Source organism: Lolium perenne, chromosome 4 (assembly GCF_019359855.2).
Source record: "Lolium perenne isolate Kyuss_39 chromosome 4, Kyuss_2.0, whole genome shotgun sequence".
Classification (NCBI taxonomy): domain Eukaryota; kingdom Viridiplantae; phylum Streptophyta; class Magnoliopsida; order Poales; family Poaceae; genus Lolium; species Lolium perenne.
This window is the reverse complement of record NC_067247.2, coordinates 341,323,550-341,339,087: the sequence shown is the minus strand read 5'-3', so window position 1 is coordinate 341,339,087 and position 15,538 is coordinate 341,323,550. Positions and strand designations below refer to the sequence as shown.

At 43.8% G+C, this 15,538-nt stretch overlaps 3 protein-coding genes across 3 annotated transcripts; all 3 read right to left on the bottom strand.

Moving 5' to 3' along the window:
* Positions 1 to 891: 891 nt before the first annotated feature.
* Positions 892 to 5,667, bottom strand: LOC127296631 (mitochondrial outer membrane protein porin 5). The gene is made up of 6 exons (XM_051326800.2): positions 5,507 to 5,667; positions 5,335 to 5,402; positions 1,955 to 2,065; positions 1,784 to 1,870; positions 1,493 to 1,701; positions 892 to 1,414 (listed from the first exon to the last, which is right to left on the bottom strand). The coding sequence occupies exons 1-6, from the start codon at positions 5,556 to 5,558 to the stop codon at positions 1,108 to 1,110; spliced, it is 834 nt and encodes a 277-aa protein (XP_051182760.1). The 5' UTR covers positions 5,559 to 5,667; the 3' UTR covers positions 892 to 1,107.
* A 1,312-nt stretch (positions 5,668 to 6,979) lies between these two features.
* Positions 6,980 to 12,389, bottom strand: LOC127296630 (uncharacterized). The gene is made up of 8 exons (XM_051326799.2): positions 12,185 to 12,389; positions 11,922 to 12,087; positions 10,473 to 10,583; positions 10,144 to 10,278; positions 9,143 to 9,247; positions 8,276 to 8,445; positions 8,085 to 8,184; positions 6,980 to 7,496 (listed from the first exon to the last, which is right to left on the bottom strand). The coding sequence occupies exons 1-8, from the start codon at positions 12,298 to 12,300 to the stop codon at positions 7,254 to 7,256; spliced, it is 1,146 nt and encodes a 381-aa protein (XP_051182759.1). The 5' UTR covers positions 12,301 to 12,389; the 3' UTR covers positions 6,980 to 7,253.
* A 305-nt stretch (positions 12,390 to 12,694) lies between these two features.
* On the bottom strand, positions 12,695 to 15,481 carry LOC127296626 (uncharacterized). Its single transcript, XM_051326797.2, has 4 exons — positions 15,292 to 15,481; positions 14,753 to 15,113; positions 13,811 to 13,862; positions 12,695 to 13,718 (listed from the first exon to the last, which is right to left on the bottom strand). The coding sequence occupies exons 1-4, from the start codon at positions 15,444 to 15,446 to the stop codon at positions 13,114 to 13,116; spliced, it is 1,173 nt and encodes a 390-aa protein (XP_051182757.1). The 5' UTR covers positions 15,447 to 15,481; the 3' UTR covers positions 12,695 to 13,113.
* Between the last annotated feature and the right edge of the window lie 57 nt (positions 15,482 to 15,538).

Below are 15,538 nucleotides of genomic sequence, written 5' to 3'. Positions count from 1 at the left end.
AATTTCAATTGGCAGCGATGGCACGCTCACCGAGGACTACAACAATCGATATATCTACATCCAGCGAATGTTGCGCTTGGCTCTATATTATTTCCTTTATCATTATCTTTTAAAAAACTCATAAAGAAACGGCAATATTTTCCATAACATAATATTTCCATTATTTGGACCTAATAGTCTTATATTAGTGAATGGAGGAAGTAATTTTTACCTTGTTACACTTTTGTAGCTCCTACTACTGAAAAGAAGATACATCTTTTTTCAAAAGTTAAACTATGTAAAGTTTCACCAAGCTATAAAAAGAAGTCATTACATTTACAATACAAATCCAAAGTTGCCAGATGGTACAGTTTTTTGAAAAACTTGGTGAAACCTTACATTGCTTGAGTTTTGGAAAAAGTTACAGCCTTCTTTCCAAGGACAGAGGGAGTACCTAGTAATTCCAAAAAAAAAATTGCTAGTATCTGGTAACCTGTCACATATGGCTCAATTTTCCCAAGCAATAGCATCGTTTTTATACGGCTTTATTCTATGGTAGAAACGAAGTTGACGGCTAGCAAACACGACTAGTTGTACTGAAACTAAATGAAAATCTTGAAGCAATCTAGAATTTAAACTTGAATGCTACTCAAGCCTCACATTTGCTTTCGCAATAACTACCAAAGATTACTTGTCAACTAATCCTTATCGCCACTATTGGTGTCTTAGAAACGGAACAGGCTACTGTGAAAGAGATGCTGCAAAAGAAGTGATACATAGAAAGGATGAATATATATCCAAACAAGCAGTAAATCTCACCGAGTGGTAAAATGAACTAACACGGCATGGAAAAATCACATGTAGCTTCGTCATGAAGCAGACTACTGTGAAAGCTACTCAGCACTCACAGCAGAAAGAAACAAGCTTCATAAGTCTCCCAATGACAGGTATTTTCATCAACAGACCAACACATCAAGGTAAAGGCCGATCGATCCTGCCCACAGGGGGTACCAAAAACCTTGAGAGATTTAACAGAGCAAGTTGGAACAAATTATTGGCCGTAGCTTCCCAAAAAACAATCAAAGAATCCGGAATTCAACTGTCAATCATCAATCACTAATGATCTGATCAGGGCTTGAGGGCGAATGTGAGGCCAAACTTGGGGGCTCTGTCCAAGGCCTTGGTGTCGAATTCACCAGAGATTGTCAAGAGTGACTTCGGTTTAACCTCGTGCTGGAGAAGAGCAGCAAGCGTCCCAGTGTTGTTGAGCCTTGCCTTCACGGTTGTCTGAGGGTCAACTGTGTACAGGCCACCAACAGTGAGTGCGTTCTCGTTGGCTGAGAGCTTCCGGGTAAATTCAGCCACAGCTGAAGCCTTCTGCTTCTCATCAAGGTGGTAAACACCTGACACTTTAATGGTGTCACCTTTGTCGGCCCTGTACATGTTGGTGCAATGCATCAATGCTAGTTTCAATCTTGATTAATGAAAAAGTCACAATAAAGCAAGAACTTACAGAATGAATGCAGCATGAAATTCTGGCTTGGTTACACCTATCCCAGCACTGTACTTGGTGAACTTCCCTGAAGAAGTGTCAAACGCAGCTTCTCCACCGACGGCAAGTCCTTTAGGACCTACTGCTGCAGAAAATTCAACCACAGGAGAGGGCTTCGTGCCAACAGCAGTAGCCAAAGTTGCATTCTCATGGAAGTATTGCAGCTCCACCTGTTAAGAAAAGAATTCAGCTCATGGGCTATTTTCAATTAAGCAACAGAAATGACAGCCAAAATATACGAAATTATATTACCTTCCCAGAATTGTAGTCAGGCAGCTTGACAGATGTCACAAGCTTTGTTGATGGCAGGACATCCAAGACAGTCAAGGTAGTAGAGACCTGGAAATATAATATAAAATGTGTTACAGCTAGGCAAAGGCTACAAAGAGGAAAACAGAAATCTGGGTATTAGAAGTCACTAACATTTGACTGTGTATCCACTTTAACATCAACAAGAGTATTCTTGTACTTGTACACTCCGGCGACATCAAACGAATAAAGCCCTCCTTTCTTCACAGCTGTGGAAGTGAGGGCCTGGAAAATTTAAAACAAAATACATGACACACAGGTTCACCGAGGGCAAATAAATTCAGATAACAGATAAGTACATCAGCATTATTATTGCAAATACAGGCAAAGGTAGCGAAACAGAGATATACAAAGCCTAATCCAACTTGAACAACCAAACCGGACAGCTATCCTCTGTTACATCGGTACAAGATACGATGGGCGATTTTCATATCAGTGGTAGATGGGTGCATAGGAAGTACATAATATAACAGCATAATCAACGCATTCCAAATGCTAGTTAAATACAATGATTGCTGTAGTTCCAACAAACTACAGGGTGGCACAATCATTAAAGTGACCAGAACTGAAGATGGAATTACTTTGCATTTTAACTTGGCAATATTGATTGCACAGTGCTTATAACTTCCTAATGTGGAGAATGGACTATTGCTGATCAACTGAAGACAAGTTACCCAAATAAAAAAGGGAATCGCCACTTGCGCAGTTATTGACTTGATTATACTTGGTAATTAAACCATAACATTAAAACTTTTTCAATTTATCAAATGTTTCATACTCAATGATCCAGTCAACCGGAAAAAATGCAGAGAGAATGAGCATTTGGTTTGCTGAGAAACTAAAACTATTGAAAGCCACAGCGCATATGCATATGCAGGGAGCCGCAACGGCAGCGCCTTGGATGTCCCTATGCTTGGCGTCATCGTCCATGTCTCCTGGATATGTCGCCCGCCGCTGATCCATTCTGCCGCAACTGCTGCTTTGTTCACACCCACCGCTGTTCAAATCTGCAGCTGCCCACGGCTGCTCCTCCTCGAGAGAGGCAAGAAGTTTTAACCCGAGGAGGGGATTTCGGATCTTGAGGAAGAAGATAATCGAGGAGGATTGCAAATTATTTATCAGGCTTCGGTTATAATTGCTGGCGGTGAGATGGGGCAAAGATTTAAAACCGGCTGGAATCCTTCCTGGGCTGAAGGGAACTAGAGCGTTTGAGAAGGACATGGCAAGGAATGAATATAATCAACACCCTAGCAGAGATGAACACACACGTTGCACTGTTACAACAGTTCTTTTATGATTCTACATACAACTAAAACATCTAAGTATTGAAGTTTTATCCTACAAGAAACCTTTTACTGCAGCTAGCATCACTGAAAATAAGAATTGAAGAGATCAAGTTATGAACACACAGAAAATGCAGAGGGGCAGAAACCGTATAAGTAGTCTGCATAACTGTCAAAGTGTCGTGATGAAAATTTGGATATCTTAAATGCGAAAGTGTTAACTCTCTTAACAATTTCAGAAAAGAGCCATGTGTGTGTCGATCTGACCCTTCCACCGACCAGAGGTTTGCAAGTGAAATAACCGTAGATAGACTGAGGACTGAGAGTGAGATTAGACTGCAGAAATCACATGACCAAAACAAAAATGCTGATAAATGTTGTGTCACACATCTAAACTTTTCCAAAGGGATGTTTCAGAGCATTTTTTTTTTTGAGAATCAGCTGCGATTTTGTTGCATCATCGAAGCATCCAAAACAAGAGAGTTCACAATGCATTGATGTAGTCATATCTAACCATGGCATAAACTAAATTACGTCTCAAATTTCTTTATAGATATAACATGTTTTTCATCTCGGAAACTAAGCGCAAACATTGTAAGCCTTGATTATCCCCAAATTCCAGTGGCAACCATCAGGACAGTAAGACAACAAGGAACCAAACAGTGAAATCACTAAAACTGTCGAATCAAGGACCAGGTCTACTGCTTCGAACACTTGCATAGCCTTCATAAAAAGGGGTAGCAAATGATCATGGCCGCAAAAGAGCCAACACCAAAGTACGCCAACTGCAGCGTCACAGCAACACCGCCTGTTCTAGAAGGCATCCCCATGCGCAAGTTGAATTTGATGGTCTTGTTCACCCAATCAACTCCGCCCACCAAGTACCTGCATTCCTCTACAAGGATACTACGAAGCTCCCATCTCCTGTCAGGCCACCACACAGCTAGCAACGTGTAGGAGTACCAAACGCGACCCAGATTCCCATCCAGCGTACTAAGAGCATCTCCAACAGAGGCTCTAAAATTTGGCGCTGTAAAAGTCGTTTACAGCGCGCTTCATCCGGATACAGCGCGCAAAACCGACCCGAGCTTCAGCAGAGGCTCTATTTTACAGCGCGACTAAAAAGCTAAAAACGAGCCCTTCGCCAGAGGCTGTAAAATAGAGCTCCACAAACAGGTTTCTTCAACATACATACATCAAACAAGATTAAACAGCCCACAAATAAATCTGAAAAAATCAACTAAATTTCACAACTCTAAACAGGCCACAAATAAAAGAGAGAGAGCAAGCTAGTATGCACTCGAGGCCATTCACGCGGCCGCTGCAATCAATCTAGCTAGCAATAGCAATGCGCACGCGGCCGCCGGAATTGATCTAGGCAATGCACGCGCGTGGCCGCCGAAGCAACGATTAAGCAGCAATCAAGCAAGGCGGCCACAGCAAGCAAGCGGGAGGCGAATCTCGAGCTGGCTACGGCGGACGCCCCGGGCAGGCGAGCGAGGAGGGCCGCGACGGGCGGAGCTCCGAGATGCGGGGGCCAGGCTAGGCCGACGGAGCTCGACGGAGATTCAGCGGAGGTGCGCGGAGGGCGAGGCGAGGCCAAGCGCGGCTGCTCGATCTCCTCGGCGTCGCAGCGAGGAGGGCCGGGCGCGGCCGGCGGACCTGCTCGTCGCGCAACGCGGAGAGGCAGGCGAGGCGAAGACGTTTCACGGCAGTTTTTCTTCGCGCGGTGGGAAGAATCGTGGTGCCAGTTTACAGCGCGCGCTAGTCGGCGCACCAGATATACAGCTTTCGATAGCGCAAACTACCGCGCGCACTAAAATATTTACAGCGCGACCTACTTTACAGCTTCTGCTGGAGGGCGCAAAATCACGTTCGGCGCTGTATATTGACGGTTTTTTTAGCGCGCGCCTAGTTTACAGCCTCTGTTGGAGATGCTCTAACATGTGGAATTGTGGATGCAACGGAACTAGAGAGATTGTAAGCATTGTTAAGTCGTAGAAGACCCCGGAGAATCCAACCAGCGAGTCAGCGGCAGCAGACGATCCACATCTACCACGCATCCCACGAGGCGGGTCTATCGCAAGGCTGAAGCACAAGGCAGAGGTAATCTGACTACTGCTAGATCACGCGGGTTACGGCCGCGCCAAAGGCGAGCGAGCGCGGCGCCGTGGGAAGGAGCGAGCGGGATGGGATCGGGGGGATCCTTACCACTCCGGAGGAGCTGACGCTGGACACGGTGAGCTTCTGGTCGTAGGTGTAGTCCCTCGTGAGCAGATCTGCAGATCACAAGACGCAGGTCAGACTGGCCAGATTATAGATGCGAGGGAGAGTAGGAGGAGGAAGAGGAGCCGGGTGAGGTGGTGGAGGGAATGAGATGTACCCTTGGCCGACTTGCCGATGTTGGAGAAGAGGCCGGGTCCCTTGGCGGCCATGGCGACGGCGGCGGCGGCGGCGGCGGCGGCGGCGGGTTGGGCGAGGAGGAGGGAGACAAGGAGAGGGTCAGAGATGCCAGCCAGCGAGTCCCGTTCCGCCACTAGTAATCGTGTGTGCCGTGCGACGGAGCAGACGAGAGGAGGCTATCCGGAGCCTCCAGGCCGCACGATCTGGCGATCCCACGATCGTACGGCTCAAGATTGTTCATTCGTGAGGAATGCTGTATTTTGGAGAGAATGTGATCTCCTCCAACTGGATCTGTTGGCGTAATTACATTGCTTTACTCTTCTATTGTTTGAAGAAATAATGCTCCTTTCGATTGTACTATATTAAGGACACTTGACATGAATTGGAGGAAGCACATTATTTTACTCTAATCTTTTATGCCAAACAGTTACAAGAAGATTTTTGAGTGGACATTTTTGGGTCCATACGAGTTTCAAAAAATTATAAATTCGGATGTAGCTAATGATGTACGCTATAAACGTGCAAAAATGTCAATTCCAAATACTTGGTAATATGAGTTACACAAAACTAGCAAAAGTGTGGCATACTCCCTCCGGTTTGAAAATCGTCACCGAGGGAAGGCTAATCTAGCATATTAGTAGTGCACGTACACGTCGATTAAAACGGACCTGAGGTAGTACTTTTTAAATCTCTAAATTTTTATCAGATTTGTTAGTTTTGCGTATCCCATCAGAGAAGGAATTTCACATTGGAATTTTGCGTGCTTGTAGGTTACATCATTGGCTATGTCCAAATTTTTTTCAAAATTTTATGATACTTACAAATATAATTTTTTATATTTTTTTATATGAAGAGATCACTGATGTCCATAAACCAGACACTTTTCGAATTACAATATGTTTTGGATATTTTAATGTGGACTATGTACAGATTGACATGAGTGAAGAAACACACTAAAATGCATCTAGATAATTTAAAAAAAGCTAGAACATCTTATTATTTTAAACTGATGCCATTTTTCAATACTCGGCAGAGATACAGCGCTCCCCAAAGGTTCTTTTTTTCTGTTTGTTTGAGAGCGATTCCCCCAAGCGTTCTTCATTGCCTGGACGGCAGGAAAACAATGTAAATAAAAATGAGCAGCACAGCTCATGTGCTGAGCCATGCCCCCCATGTTGCCAGCTCCGCACATCTCACATGCTGGAGATCTCCACACAAGGCACCATAACTTTGCATTTCCGGTGCCAACCAACAACACGGGACACATGCAAACGAACGTTTTATTATAAGTAAACAGACCAGGAAGCAAAGAAAAGCTCGAGTCCAACGCACCAAGACTCACCGCAAACCCATCCACTCATCAAGTGTCTTCAAGATAATAATACATGTAGATCCAGATAAGAACTAGAGATATATATAATCTACTAATTTCGACAGGAGATAAACCCCACGATGCGCTGTCACCATATGTCCATTGCAAGGCTTAGTTACCAACATTCCAATTGCTATCCACAAAAACCAGGCCTGTGGCATTGTGTCAGCAACAGCAAAATTGTGTTTCCCAGATGCAAGGGAAACACCACAATCCACAATGGCCAAAGTCAGGACTATATTTTAAAGCTTGGTTCAAACTATATGGTGCTAGTTATAATATCACGCGATGAGGCTGATTTTTAAGAGTTTGACTTCTCGATGATATATCGCATAAATAACAAGCGGGACAGAGATCAAAGCCTGAGGTCTTCGATGTCTGACAGAAGGGTGGCACCACCCGCCGATCTTTCATCGGGTAGGCTAACCACCAATTGGCCACAGGCACCAGCTATGTCTTGACCCATCTCCTGGCGAACAGTGGTTCGGATGCCGTAGATGCCTCTCAGGACCTTCTGGAACTTCTTCACGTTCTGCTCACTGCTTGTCTTGAAATTGCTTGACGAGCCAATTGGATTGAATGGTATCAGGTTCACAACCTGCCAGTTATTAAGAGAACAAAGTGATGATTGGTTTCAGTTGGCAGTCATCAAGAACATGTAATGAACTAATGATGTGTACGCAAAATCACAAATCCATGCTCTGCCACCTTTGTTCACAAGATGGCATGCTCTGTACATATACTCTGCCTTCTATAAAATCAAGCTACGCAATTGCGTACTCTCGGGAAAATAAAAATCCATGCTCAAGCGGTCATGGACTCATGGCATTATGTGCTTGCTGTATAAGACTGACATGAAGCACACATTCACATCACATGCAGTTCAGATGGTTGCCAACAGTTTTGGGAAAAAAATGACCAGAGGGAGATACAAGCTCAGAGAGACCAGCTAAAGATGTTGCATGAATTCAAGGTACCTCAATGGGACTAAGAGAACTGAACAAAGTAAACAAAAAGGTCAATTGAAAACAGAAAGGCAATGACAAAAATGAGGTTATCCTTGTGCAATTCAAAAGTGCAGAATCATAAACATCAAGGGTAAGCGTGGTGTATTAGATGATTTGAAATGTTTAAGGGCAGAAACAGGATAAAACATATAGTAGTAAAGCAACACAACGTAGCTTACCACTTTAAATGTTTCAAGTAGTTTACAAAGCTGGTGGGCATGTTCCTCCTGATCATTGACTCCATCAAGCATAATGTACTCGATAAAAATCGTCTGCTTGCTGTGATGAAACATGGAAGTGGTTCTTAATGCTCAAAGCTACACATTCAAACATTTGGAACTGACTAAACATGAGAGTTGTGGAATCTTACCTCACGTTTTGATAGGACTGTAATGCATTCATTAGCTTTGCTAAAGGAAACGCTCGTGCAGCAGGCATTATATGACAGCGTATGTCTTGGTCAGGAGCATGCAGTGACACAGCTAAGTTTATATTTGGAAGGTCATTGTTGAATTTGTTGATCGAATGGATAATCCCAACCTGCAGTACGTCATATAATATCACAATATAAACTAAGATTTACAATAGTTGCTACAAGTCTTATCCTCAATGATGATCAATATTTCAGCTACATTAATCCTAAAGAAAATTCAATAGCTCAACAAAATATTAGCAGGACATAATTTTACAATGGTGAATCATATGGACCCACACAAGCCATGATAGGAAAGATAATACAAGTCAAAAAAAGTATGGAATGACACGTGAGTATAAGATAATATCAAGGTTATCAGCATAGAGACGTCTTCACCAAACAAAAGGATAGGCCCAATGCTGTACTGCAATACAAGTCTATGGAGTAAGGACTGGAAGCAGCTTCAATAATAGGTGGGGTCAAAAAAAGGAAATGCCTATGATCTTTTGGTAACTAACAAGGCCATTGCCAGGACAGCAAAAGAATTTTACAATACTGAAATAGGAGACGACCACATAGCAGACATGTACATCCTTACAATATCCAATGCCCAGTGCACTATTTGCTGGGTGATCTTTGCATGATTATCAACTATATCTTACGCGTAATTTTCCAGTGTGGTTTATCACAAAACAGGGGTGGTAATAGCTCAAGTGTTCAATGAGATTAGCTACTATCATAAGATTTTCATCCAAAAATCATCTCAATAGTCCAGAATGAGATGTCAACATGTAAACAAACTATATACGGAAGTATGCTTACAGTAGATACAGTAACTCTCTTGGGTGAAATCTGAAAGGGAGATGCTGTCAAGACTTGGATTGCTTCAACCAAAGCATTGTAGTTGTTTAATGGCTCCCCCATCCCCTGCATATACAGCAGAGCAAGGACATAAATAAAAATCATATGGAAAATATTGCTTAACAGACATCAAATCCAATAACATAATCTTCTAATTTTCCCACTAATATATATACAAATAATGGGTATGTTTCGTTGGAGCCCAAATGTGTCATTCGGCAGCTTATGATCTTTTGGTCATCACCTAGTTGGTAGCCAAAATTTTGGTTGCCTAAGAAATGTACCTACCTCACATTCCGTTCACAAATCTTGCCAATTTTTTGGCCAACAAGAGTCCAACGTATCTCTAGCCAATATTTTGGCTAGACAATGGTTGGCACAAATTGGTGGGGCATTAGATGGCGTGAACCACACATTCAAACATCTTAATAATTGACACAGATCCCAATGTACAACTTGTATGAGTAAGAAAGTGGAAGCACTCAGCCATACAAGTACAAATTGTTTTCCAGATAATAATTTAAACTTGCATGAACGTTTGTCAACACATGCATATAGTATGAAGCACAGTGGCTCTGTAGTTTCCTCATGAAAAGACAACATCTGATCCTACGTAGCCTCGTACAAGAAGAAACTGATACAGCAGATCAACATTTTGCCAATATAAAATCATAAAATTTACAAACATCAGCAAGAAAACAATAAAAATATATACAGTGGCAACACTTGAAAGATGCATCATGGCTTTTTTTTTTTGGTGATTGTATTTAATTCTAACTATGCAAAGTACACAAGAAAAAAAGTCAAAAACAAAACCAAACAACACAAATGAATCAGGTTCGGATGATTGAAACATAAGATCAGGGAGTCTAAAGCTGCATTATATACACACTTCAGCGGGCATGATTTTCCTTAGAAACCAAATATCAGGAAACTCCAAATAAGTTAAGAATTTAAATTACCATGAAAACAATATTTCGAATTTGAGAATAGCGGGATGCATGGACCATCTGCTCCACAATTTCTCCAGAAGTAAGATTGCTTTTGAATCCCATTGTTCCAGTAGCACAGAATCTACAGCCCATCTTGCAACCTACCTGTGTTATAATGGAGAAGCAAAGTGAACACAATGATCAGAAACTAACAAGATTAAGAAGGATTGTAGTATGCCATCGCACATAAAGTTACTAACACACCCACAGAAGCAATACTGCTAAACAATTTAAGCCATTACAACAAAATTGTTGTTACTAAAGCACTGGTCGTTAATATGAAAGGCAAATATATCTACCTGCGATGATACGCACAGGGTTGAACGCACTCCTCCAGGGCGTGTCTTCCCGTCATACTTCCCTAGCCGTGAATCGTACCGCATGATCACTGCTTCTACAGATTCTCCATTCTAGAGCCACATATAAGTGTTATAAGTCAATGTCCTTCGAGGTAAAATAATATGTGCCATCAAATAGAAACAAGCAAAAGAATCTGAGACAACAATACTAAAAAGGGATTTCTCATAATTTTAGGATGAAACAGCATCATATCTCAGCTTGATCATGAAAAGTGATTCACATGCAAGCAAACAAATCAAGTAAAATTGGCAGTGGTGATGAAATGACACTGAATAACATTACATAGTTTACCTTGTGGTTCTGTTAAAATTAAGATAATTGGGAAACTACAAAAGTAATCCAGCACATGCTGTCATAAGTCACAACACAAACACACAAGCACACACATTGAAGCATTCAAGCTTTGGATCAGGAGTATTATTGTCACATGGATGCGTCACCACACGCTAGATCCAGCTGACCCTAGCTGGCTCCAGTTATTGGGTATAATTGCTGTAATCTTCAAGTTAGGAATAGTATCATTTAGACTAGGGAGTAATCAATTAGAGATAAGATAGCACAAAGCTTGGGCCTTGACCAAGTTAGAGACAACATATACCTTAGACTGGGTCATAAGACAAATTGAGATAAGATCTTTTCTAAGATATGAGATTTGTTTAGATTCGATTGTTGGGATCAGCTCTATATAAAGAGCCTTGGCACATGCATTTTTATCAAGTAAGAAGATCACAATCTATCTCTCGTCTCTTTAGTCCTTTCAATACCTGATCTAATCCTCCACCCAATTAGCCGTGCTGCCCGGTCATCCTCCAGTCGGTATAATAATTATCATGGTCACGTGGGCAGGTGGCATATCTAAAGAGCGAAAACACATGCTAACATAGTGCAAATGAAGGTACTGATAACAATTAGTCCGTATGTTTCCTCGAAAACATTTGTCCGAGCGCTGGTGCTTGCATCAACCAGTGCACTTAAATAAAAAAAAGTGCAGTTCTTACTGGCCTTGGAATGAAGTTCCTATAACACTCACCGGAGAAGCTCATGGTGAAGCTTTGTAATTAGAACATTTCTCAAATGAGAAATCGGTTACGCTCCCGTACAACTAAGCATGTACTAACCATATCTACATACATTCAAACCCTAGTGGAATCAAAAAGGTCTGACTTTTTGCAAAAACAAAGCCAGTGAGTATGATTCTAGCTCGCATACTCAAAACTACAACTTCATCCAGTTGTGCAGGGAAACAGTGGAGGAACTGATGATCAGAAAAGGCGGATTAGGTTTGTGAACTAAACCTAATCCCCAAATAGCCATTATTAGGGCTGAAAAGACCAAATTGCCGCACCCAACATCCAAATCTGGTCTGACGCGAGCAGATAAACAGTCACCTGGAGGCGGATGAGCAGCTTGGTGGTGGTCCGGTCCTTGGACTCGGCGGCGGCGCTGAGCGTGGAGGTGGTCGGGCGGAACTTGGTCCGCAGGAGCGCGTACGCGGCCGCCGGGAGCGACGGGACGCCGTCGAGGTCGGCGCACCTGGGGTTCTGCAGCACGTACCTGGAGAGAGAACACCGCCGGTCAGAGCGAAACAACGAGGGGCGGGGACGGGGTGCGGCGGCGTGCAAGTAGGGTTCCCGGGGGTTCCGAGGCGTACTTCCAGATGAGAGGGATGAAGTGGGGGGAGACGCCGGCGGCCTCGAACTCCGTGCGGATGTAGCCGGCGTCGAACACGGAGCGGTGCGACGGCTGCTTAGACGACGACGACGCCATTGGGGAGGAGGGAGCGGAGGCGAAGGGGAGGGGAGGGGAGAGAAGTCGAGGTGTTTGGCTGAAGCAATGAGTGTGGGTTTTGGGGGGTTTCAGGGCTAGTTTGCTCCGAAATGAAATGGAGACAGGTAATGAATTGATTTGGAAAACCGGAAATTAAGGATGAGATTTATGTGCAGTATTTAGCGTCAAATTTACGAGAAAGTTTAGCTTTTTTGTATAGCGTCAATTTTACTACAGTATATGATGTCAGAGAATTTTTTTAAGCTTATATATAAGTTTTCAAATGGCTCAGCCAACGCTGATTTTGCATCGAACATAAAAAGCATTTTTGCGTCTCAAAATCGCAACTCATGCTAAGATGTACATTGAACTGATTGCCCACTATTAGACAGTGTGTGTGAAACATAGGATAGCACTTCAGGATATTTGGAACAGATACAAATTTAGTGGGAGTTTAACATGTTGAAGAACATACTTGTTCCATAGATCCAACAGACATTTCCCTCCAAAGGGAAGAAGAGATCATTTTCATCCCAAACAAAGACTTACATGGATCCCATATGAATAAAACTGATATTACTATTTAGTACAGGCACTACACTTCAAATGGACGAGAACATCGTCAGAATGAAAAAGGCTAGATAATACCAAACCAGCAGCATGCCATGTATAGTTAACGTTGATACCAGCAAAACCAAGTACATAGCAATCAAGCCATTCTGAACAACTCCATAGTCCAGGCAACAATAAAGATAGCTATCGTCTACCTGTCTCAACTCGCAAGTAACTCCAGGCAACAACAAAAAAGGGTAGCTACAGCGCCAAGAGTGCTTCAACTTTAGCAATCTGCTCTTCTTCTGTCATCGGAGCTGGGGTATTGTCTTTCTGATCATAAAGGTCATGCTTCCATTTCTCTGTTTGTTCCCCAGCATCCTCATGCATGTTGTTTCTTCCGCCATACTGGTAGTCAAACCTGTCTCTGCCCCTTCCCCCTCTACCAGCAAAACCACGCCCCCTTGAATCATACCCATTCCTCTGACCAGCACTCCTGTAATCAGAAAATCCCCTCCTGGCACCTCTATCGTCAGGCCTTACGAATTCCCGTGAGTGGTAATTCCTCCTTTCTTCTCCCATTCCAGAGGTTAGCCCACGTTGATCAGGTTTACGTGATCTTGCATCCGGTTCTGTAACAGCTGACCCTTGCTCCTCAAGTGGCATTCCCCTCTCCTTAAATCCTGGCCTCCTTTTGGCAACAGGAGCTTCTTCCTCCAACTTGAAAAACCCATCATGCTTCCATGTAGAATCAACATCATTCTGCGGTTGGGCCTGCTCAACCTTTTCCTGCAAACCATGTCCCTCAGACTTGTGTTTATCTCTATCATCAAGATGTTCATTTTGACCCCAGTGTCTTCCATAGTCTTTACAAAATGAAACAAAAAGTAATATAAGCATAGGGATCGAAAGATAAATTAGTGCAGAAAGTAGGACTGATAAGGCAGCTCATCACTACCTTGGCGACCATAGCGTCGACCTCCATGCCCAGCACTGTCACGTTCATCATGCTGTACATACAAGCATAAGTAGCCTAATGTTGTTAATATGGTGCGGCATTTGAAGGTATGTGTCATAAAAGAGCTACCAATAAATCACCAGAGACATAGTACTTATGCATGATGACCTGACAACAAACAGATATTCTTTAGCGACAACACAACATTCTCACCAAAAATACACTTCCACAACAGTTCAAGGAAACAACATGAACATGACTACCAATGTAAAAGAGTTAAATAAAGCACATGGTTGTTTTTCATGAACATCACTGAAAGATATGTGTGTTTTAATACAGCCGGAGCAGTTATATTCCAAACTACAAAGATGAAGAAGCATAATTTGGTTTAGATAAAACAATCCTATGGGAAGACATCTAGACTCTAGAACATATGTGTTAACTACAATCCAGATGAGCTAAGTCTTACTCCCCCATTCTCTAAGTATATAAATCGCCATACGATCCAGAGTCAATCTTAAAAAAACTGACCATTAGCATATGTAAAAACATATACGGAGTACTAATGACTACATGCAAATTTTGGTACTGTATTTGACTTGCAAAATACTTCCATAGTCCATTTCCTACATTATAATATATACTCCGTATTAAACAAAGTCTAAATCTTGCACTGTGGGCTGAGAGAAGCAAATGTAATCTACGTGTCAACAACGTACACACAAAAATGTAAACCAAGTGCCCCTCTTGTTAGTAAGTAAGGTTCAACGAGAACCAGCGCAAGAATTGGCATTTACTACTGCTCCAGCAGGTGTAAACATTGAGGCAGCGATCCGTCGATTGGGAGTTAAGTGCATAGCAATCAAGCCGCTTAAAGCAAAGAACATAAGCCACTGGTGGTGGTGGTAGTCCCTTTCTGTTCATAGAGTAGAAGACAAGAACCTGGAAGAACGAAGATCGAGGCTGCCAGGCCTCTCTCGCCTCGGAAAACCGCTTGGTTCCCCTGGGAGACCTCTCGTGGCTCGCCGGAGGGTCATCCTTCACATCGCCCACCGGTTTCCCATCCCAGCGAGCAGGATCAGGGTCATCGGGCCGCTTCCCCTCCCAGCGCGCAGGATCAGGACCATCGGGTCGCTTCCCCTCCCAGCGCAGGGAGCCAGGGTCATCGCGCCGGGCCTGGGCAGCTTGCAAGGGCCTGTTCCTCCTCTCATCGTGGTCGGCCGCATTGGCACTCTCCTCAGCTCGACGCCTGTGGTGGCTCCTGTCGGATTCTTGCCTCCTGGCATCCCTCCACCTCCTCGGGCTACACAAAAACAAACGCCGGAATGGGGTTAGTACGGGCTCGAATCGCATTGCCACAGACGAGTAAGATGACGCCGGCCGAGAACTGGATGTCCGAGGATTCCATCGGCCCCCTTGCACCACAAATCGAAATCCAGCGACACGGATCGAGGGAACTGCGGCCAAGATTGGTTTGGTACCTGGGGGGATCGTCCCGCCGCGGCCTGGACGAGGAGTGCGGGCGCCTCGCGTGCGATTCACGGCCCTCCCGCCGGAACGGCTCGCGCGGCGAGGGAGCCGCCGTCGTCGTCGTCGTCGTCGTCATCCGCTTCCTATCTTCTGGTTCTTCTCCCATCTTGGCTTCGATTCCCCGGAGAGCGGAGCGGAGCTAGGGTTTTTTACCCGGGGCCAGACCAGACCACACACGCTGCGAACCGGTCCGGGCTT

What these genes read in the sequence shown, in the direction of transcription:
- LOC127296631 (XM_051326800.2), bottom strand. Translation starts at nt 5,558, where the DNA reads ATGGCCGCCAAGGGACCCGGCCTCTTCTCCAACATCGGCAAGTCGGCC. An exon ending in AAGTGGATACACAGTCAAAT is followed by an intron (nt 1,871 to 1,954) that starts GTTAGTGACTTC and finishes TTATATTTCCAG; the next exon opens with GTCTCTACTACCTTGACTGT. An exon ending in TTTCATGCTGCATTCATTCT is followed by an intron (nt 1,415 to 1,492) that starts GTAAGTTCTTGC and finishes CAACATGTACAG; the next exon opens with GGCCGACAAAGGTGACACCA.
- LOC127296630 (XM_051326799.2), bottom strand. Translation starts at nt 12,300, where the DNA reads ATGGCGTCGTCGTCGTCTAAGCAGCCGTCGCACCGCTCCGTGTTCGAC. An exon ending in AGCTGCTCATCCGCCTCCAG is followed by an intron (nt 10,584 to 11,921) that starts GTGACTGTTTAT and finishes ATGTGGCTCTAG; the next exon opens with AATGGAGAATCTGTAGAAGC. An exon ending in TACTTGAAACATTTAAAGTG is followed by an intron (nt 7,497 to 8,084) that starts GTAAGCTACGTT and finishes AATAACTGGCAG; the next exon opens with GTTGTGAACCTGATACCATT.
- LOC127296626 (XM_051326797.2), bottom strand. Translation starts at nt 15,446, where the DNA reads ATGGGAGAAGAACCAGAAGATAGGAAGCGGATGACGACGACGACGACG. An exon ending in CGGCGGGACGATCCCCCCAG is followed by an intron (nt 15,114 to 15,291) that starts GTACCAAACCAA and finishes GTTTTTGTGTAG; the next exon opens with CCCGAGGAGGTGGAGGGATG. An exon ending in TCGACGCTATGGTCGCCAAG is followed by an intron (nt 13,719 to 13,810) that starts GTAGTGATGAGC and finishes CATTTTGTAAAG; the next exon opens with ACTATGGAAGACACTGGGGT.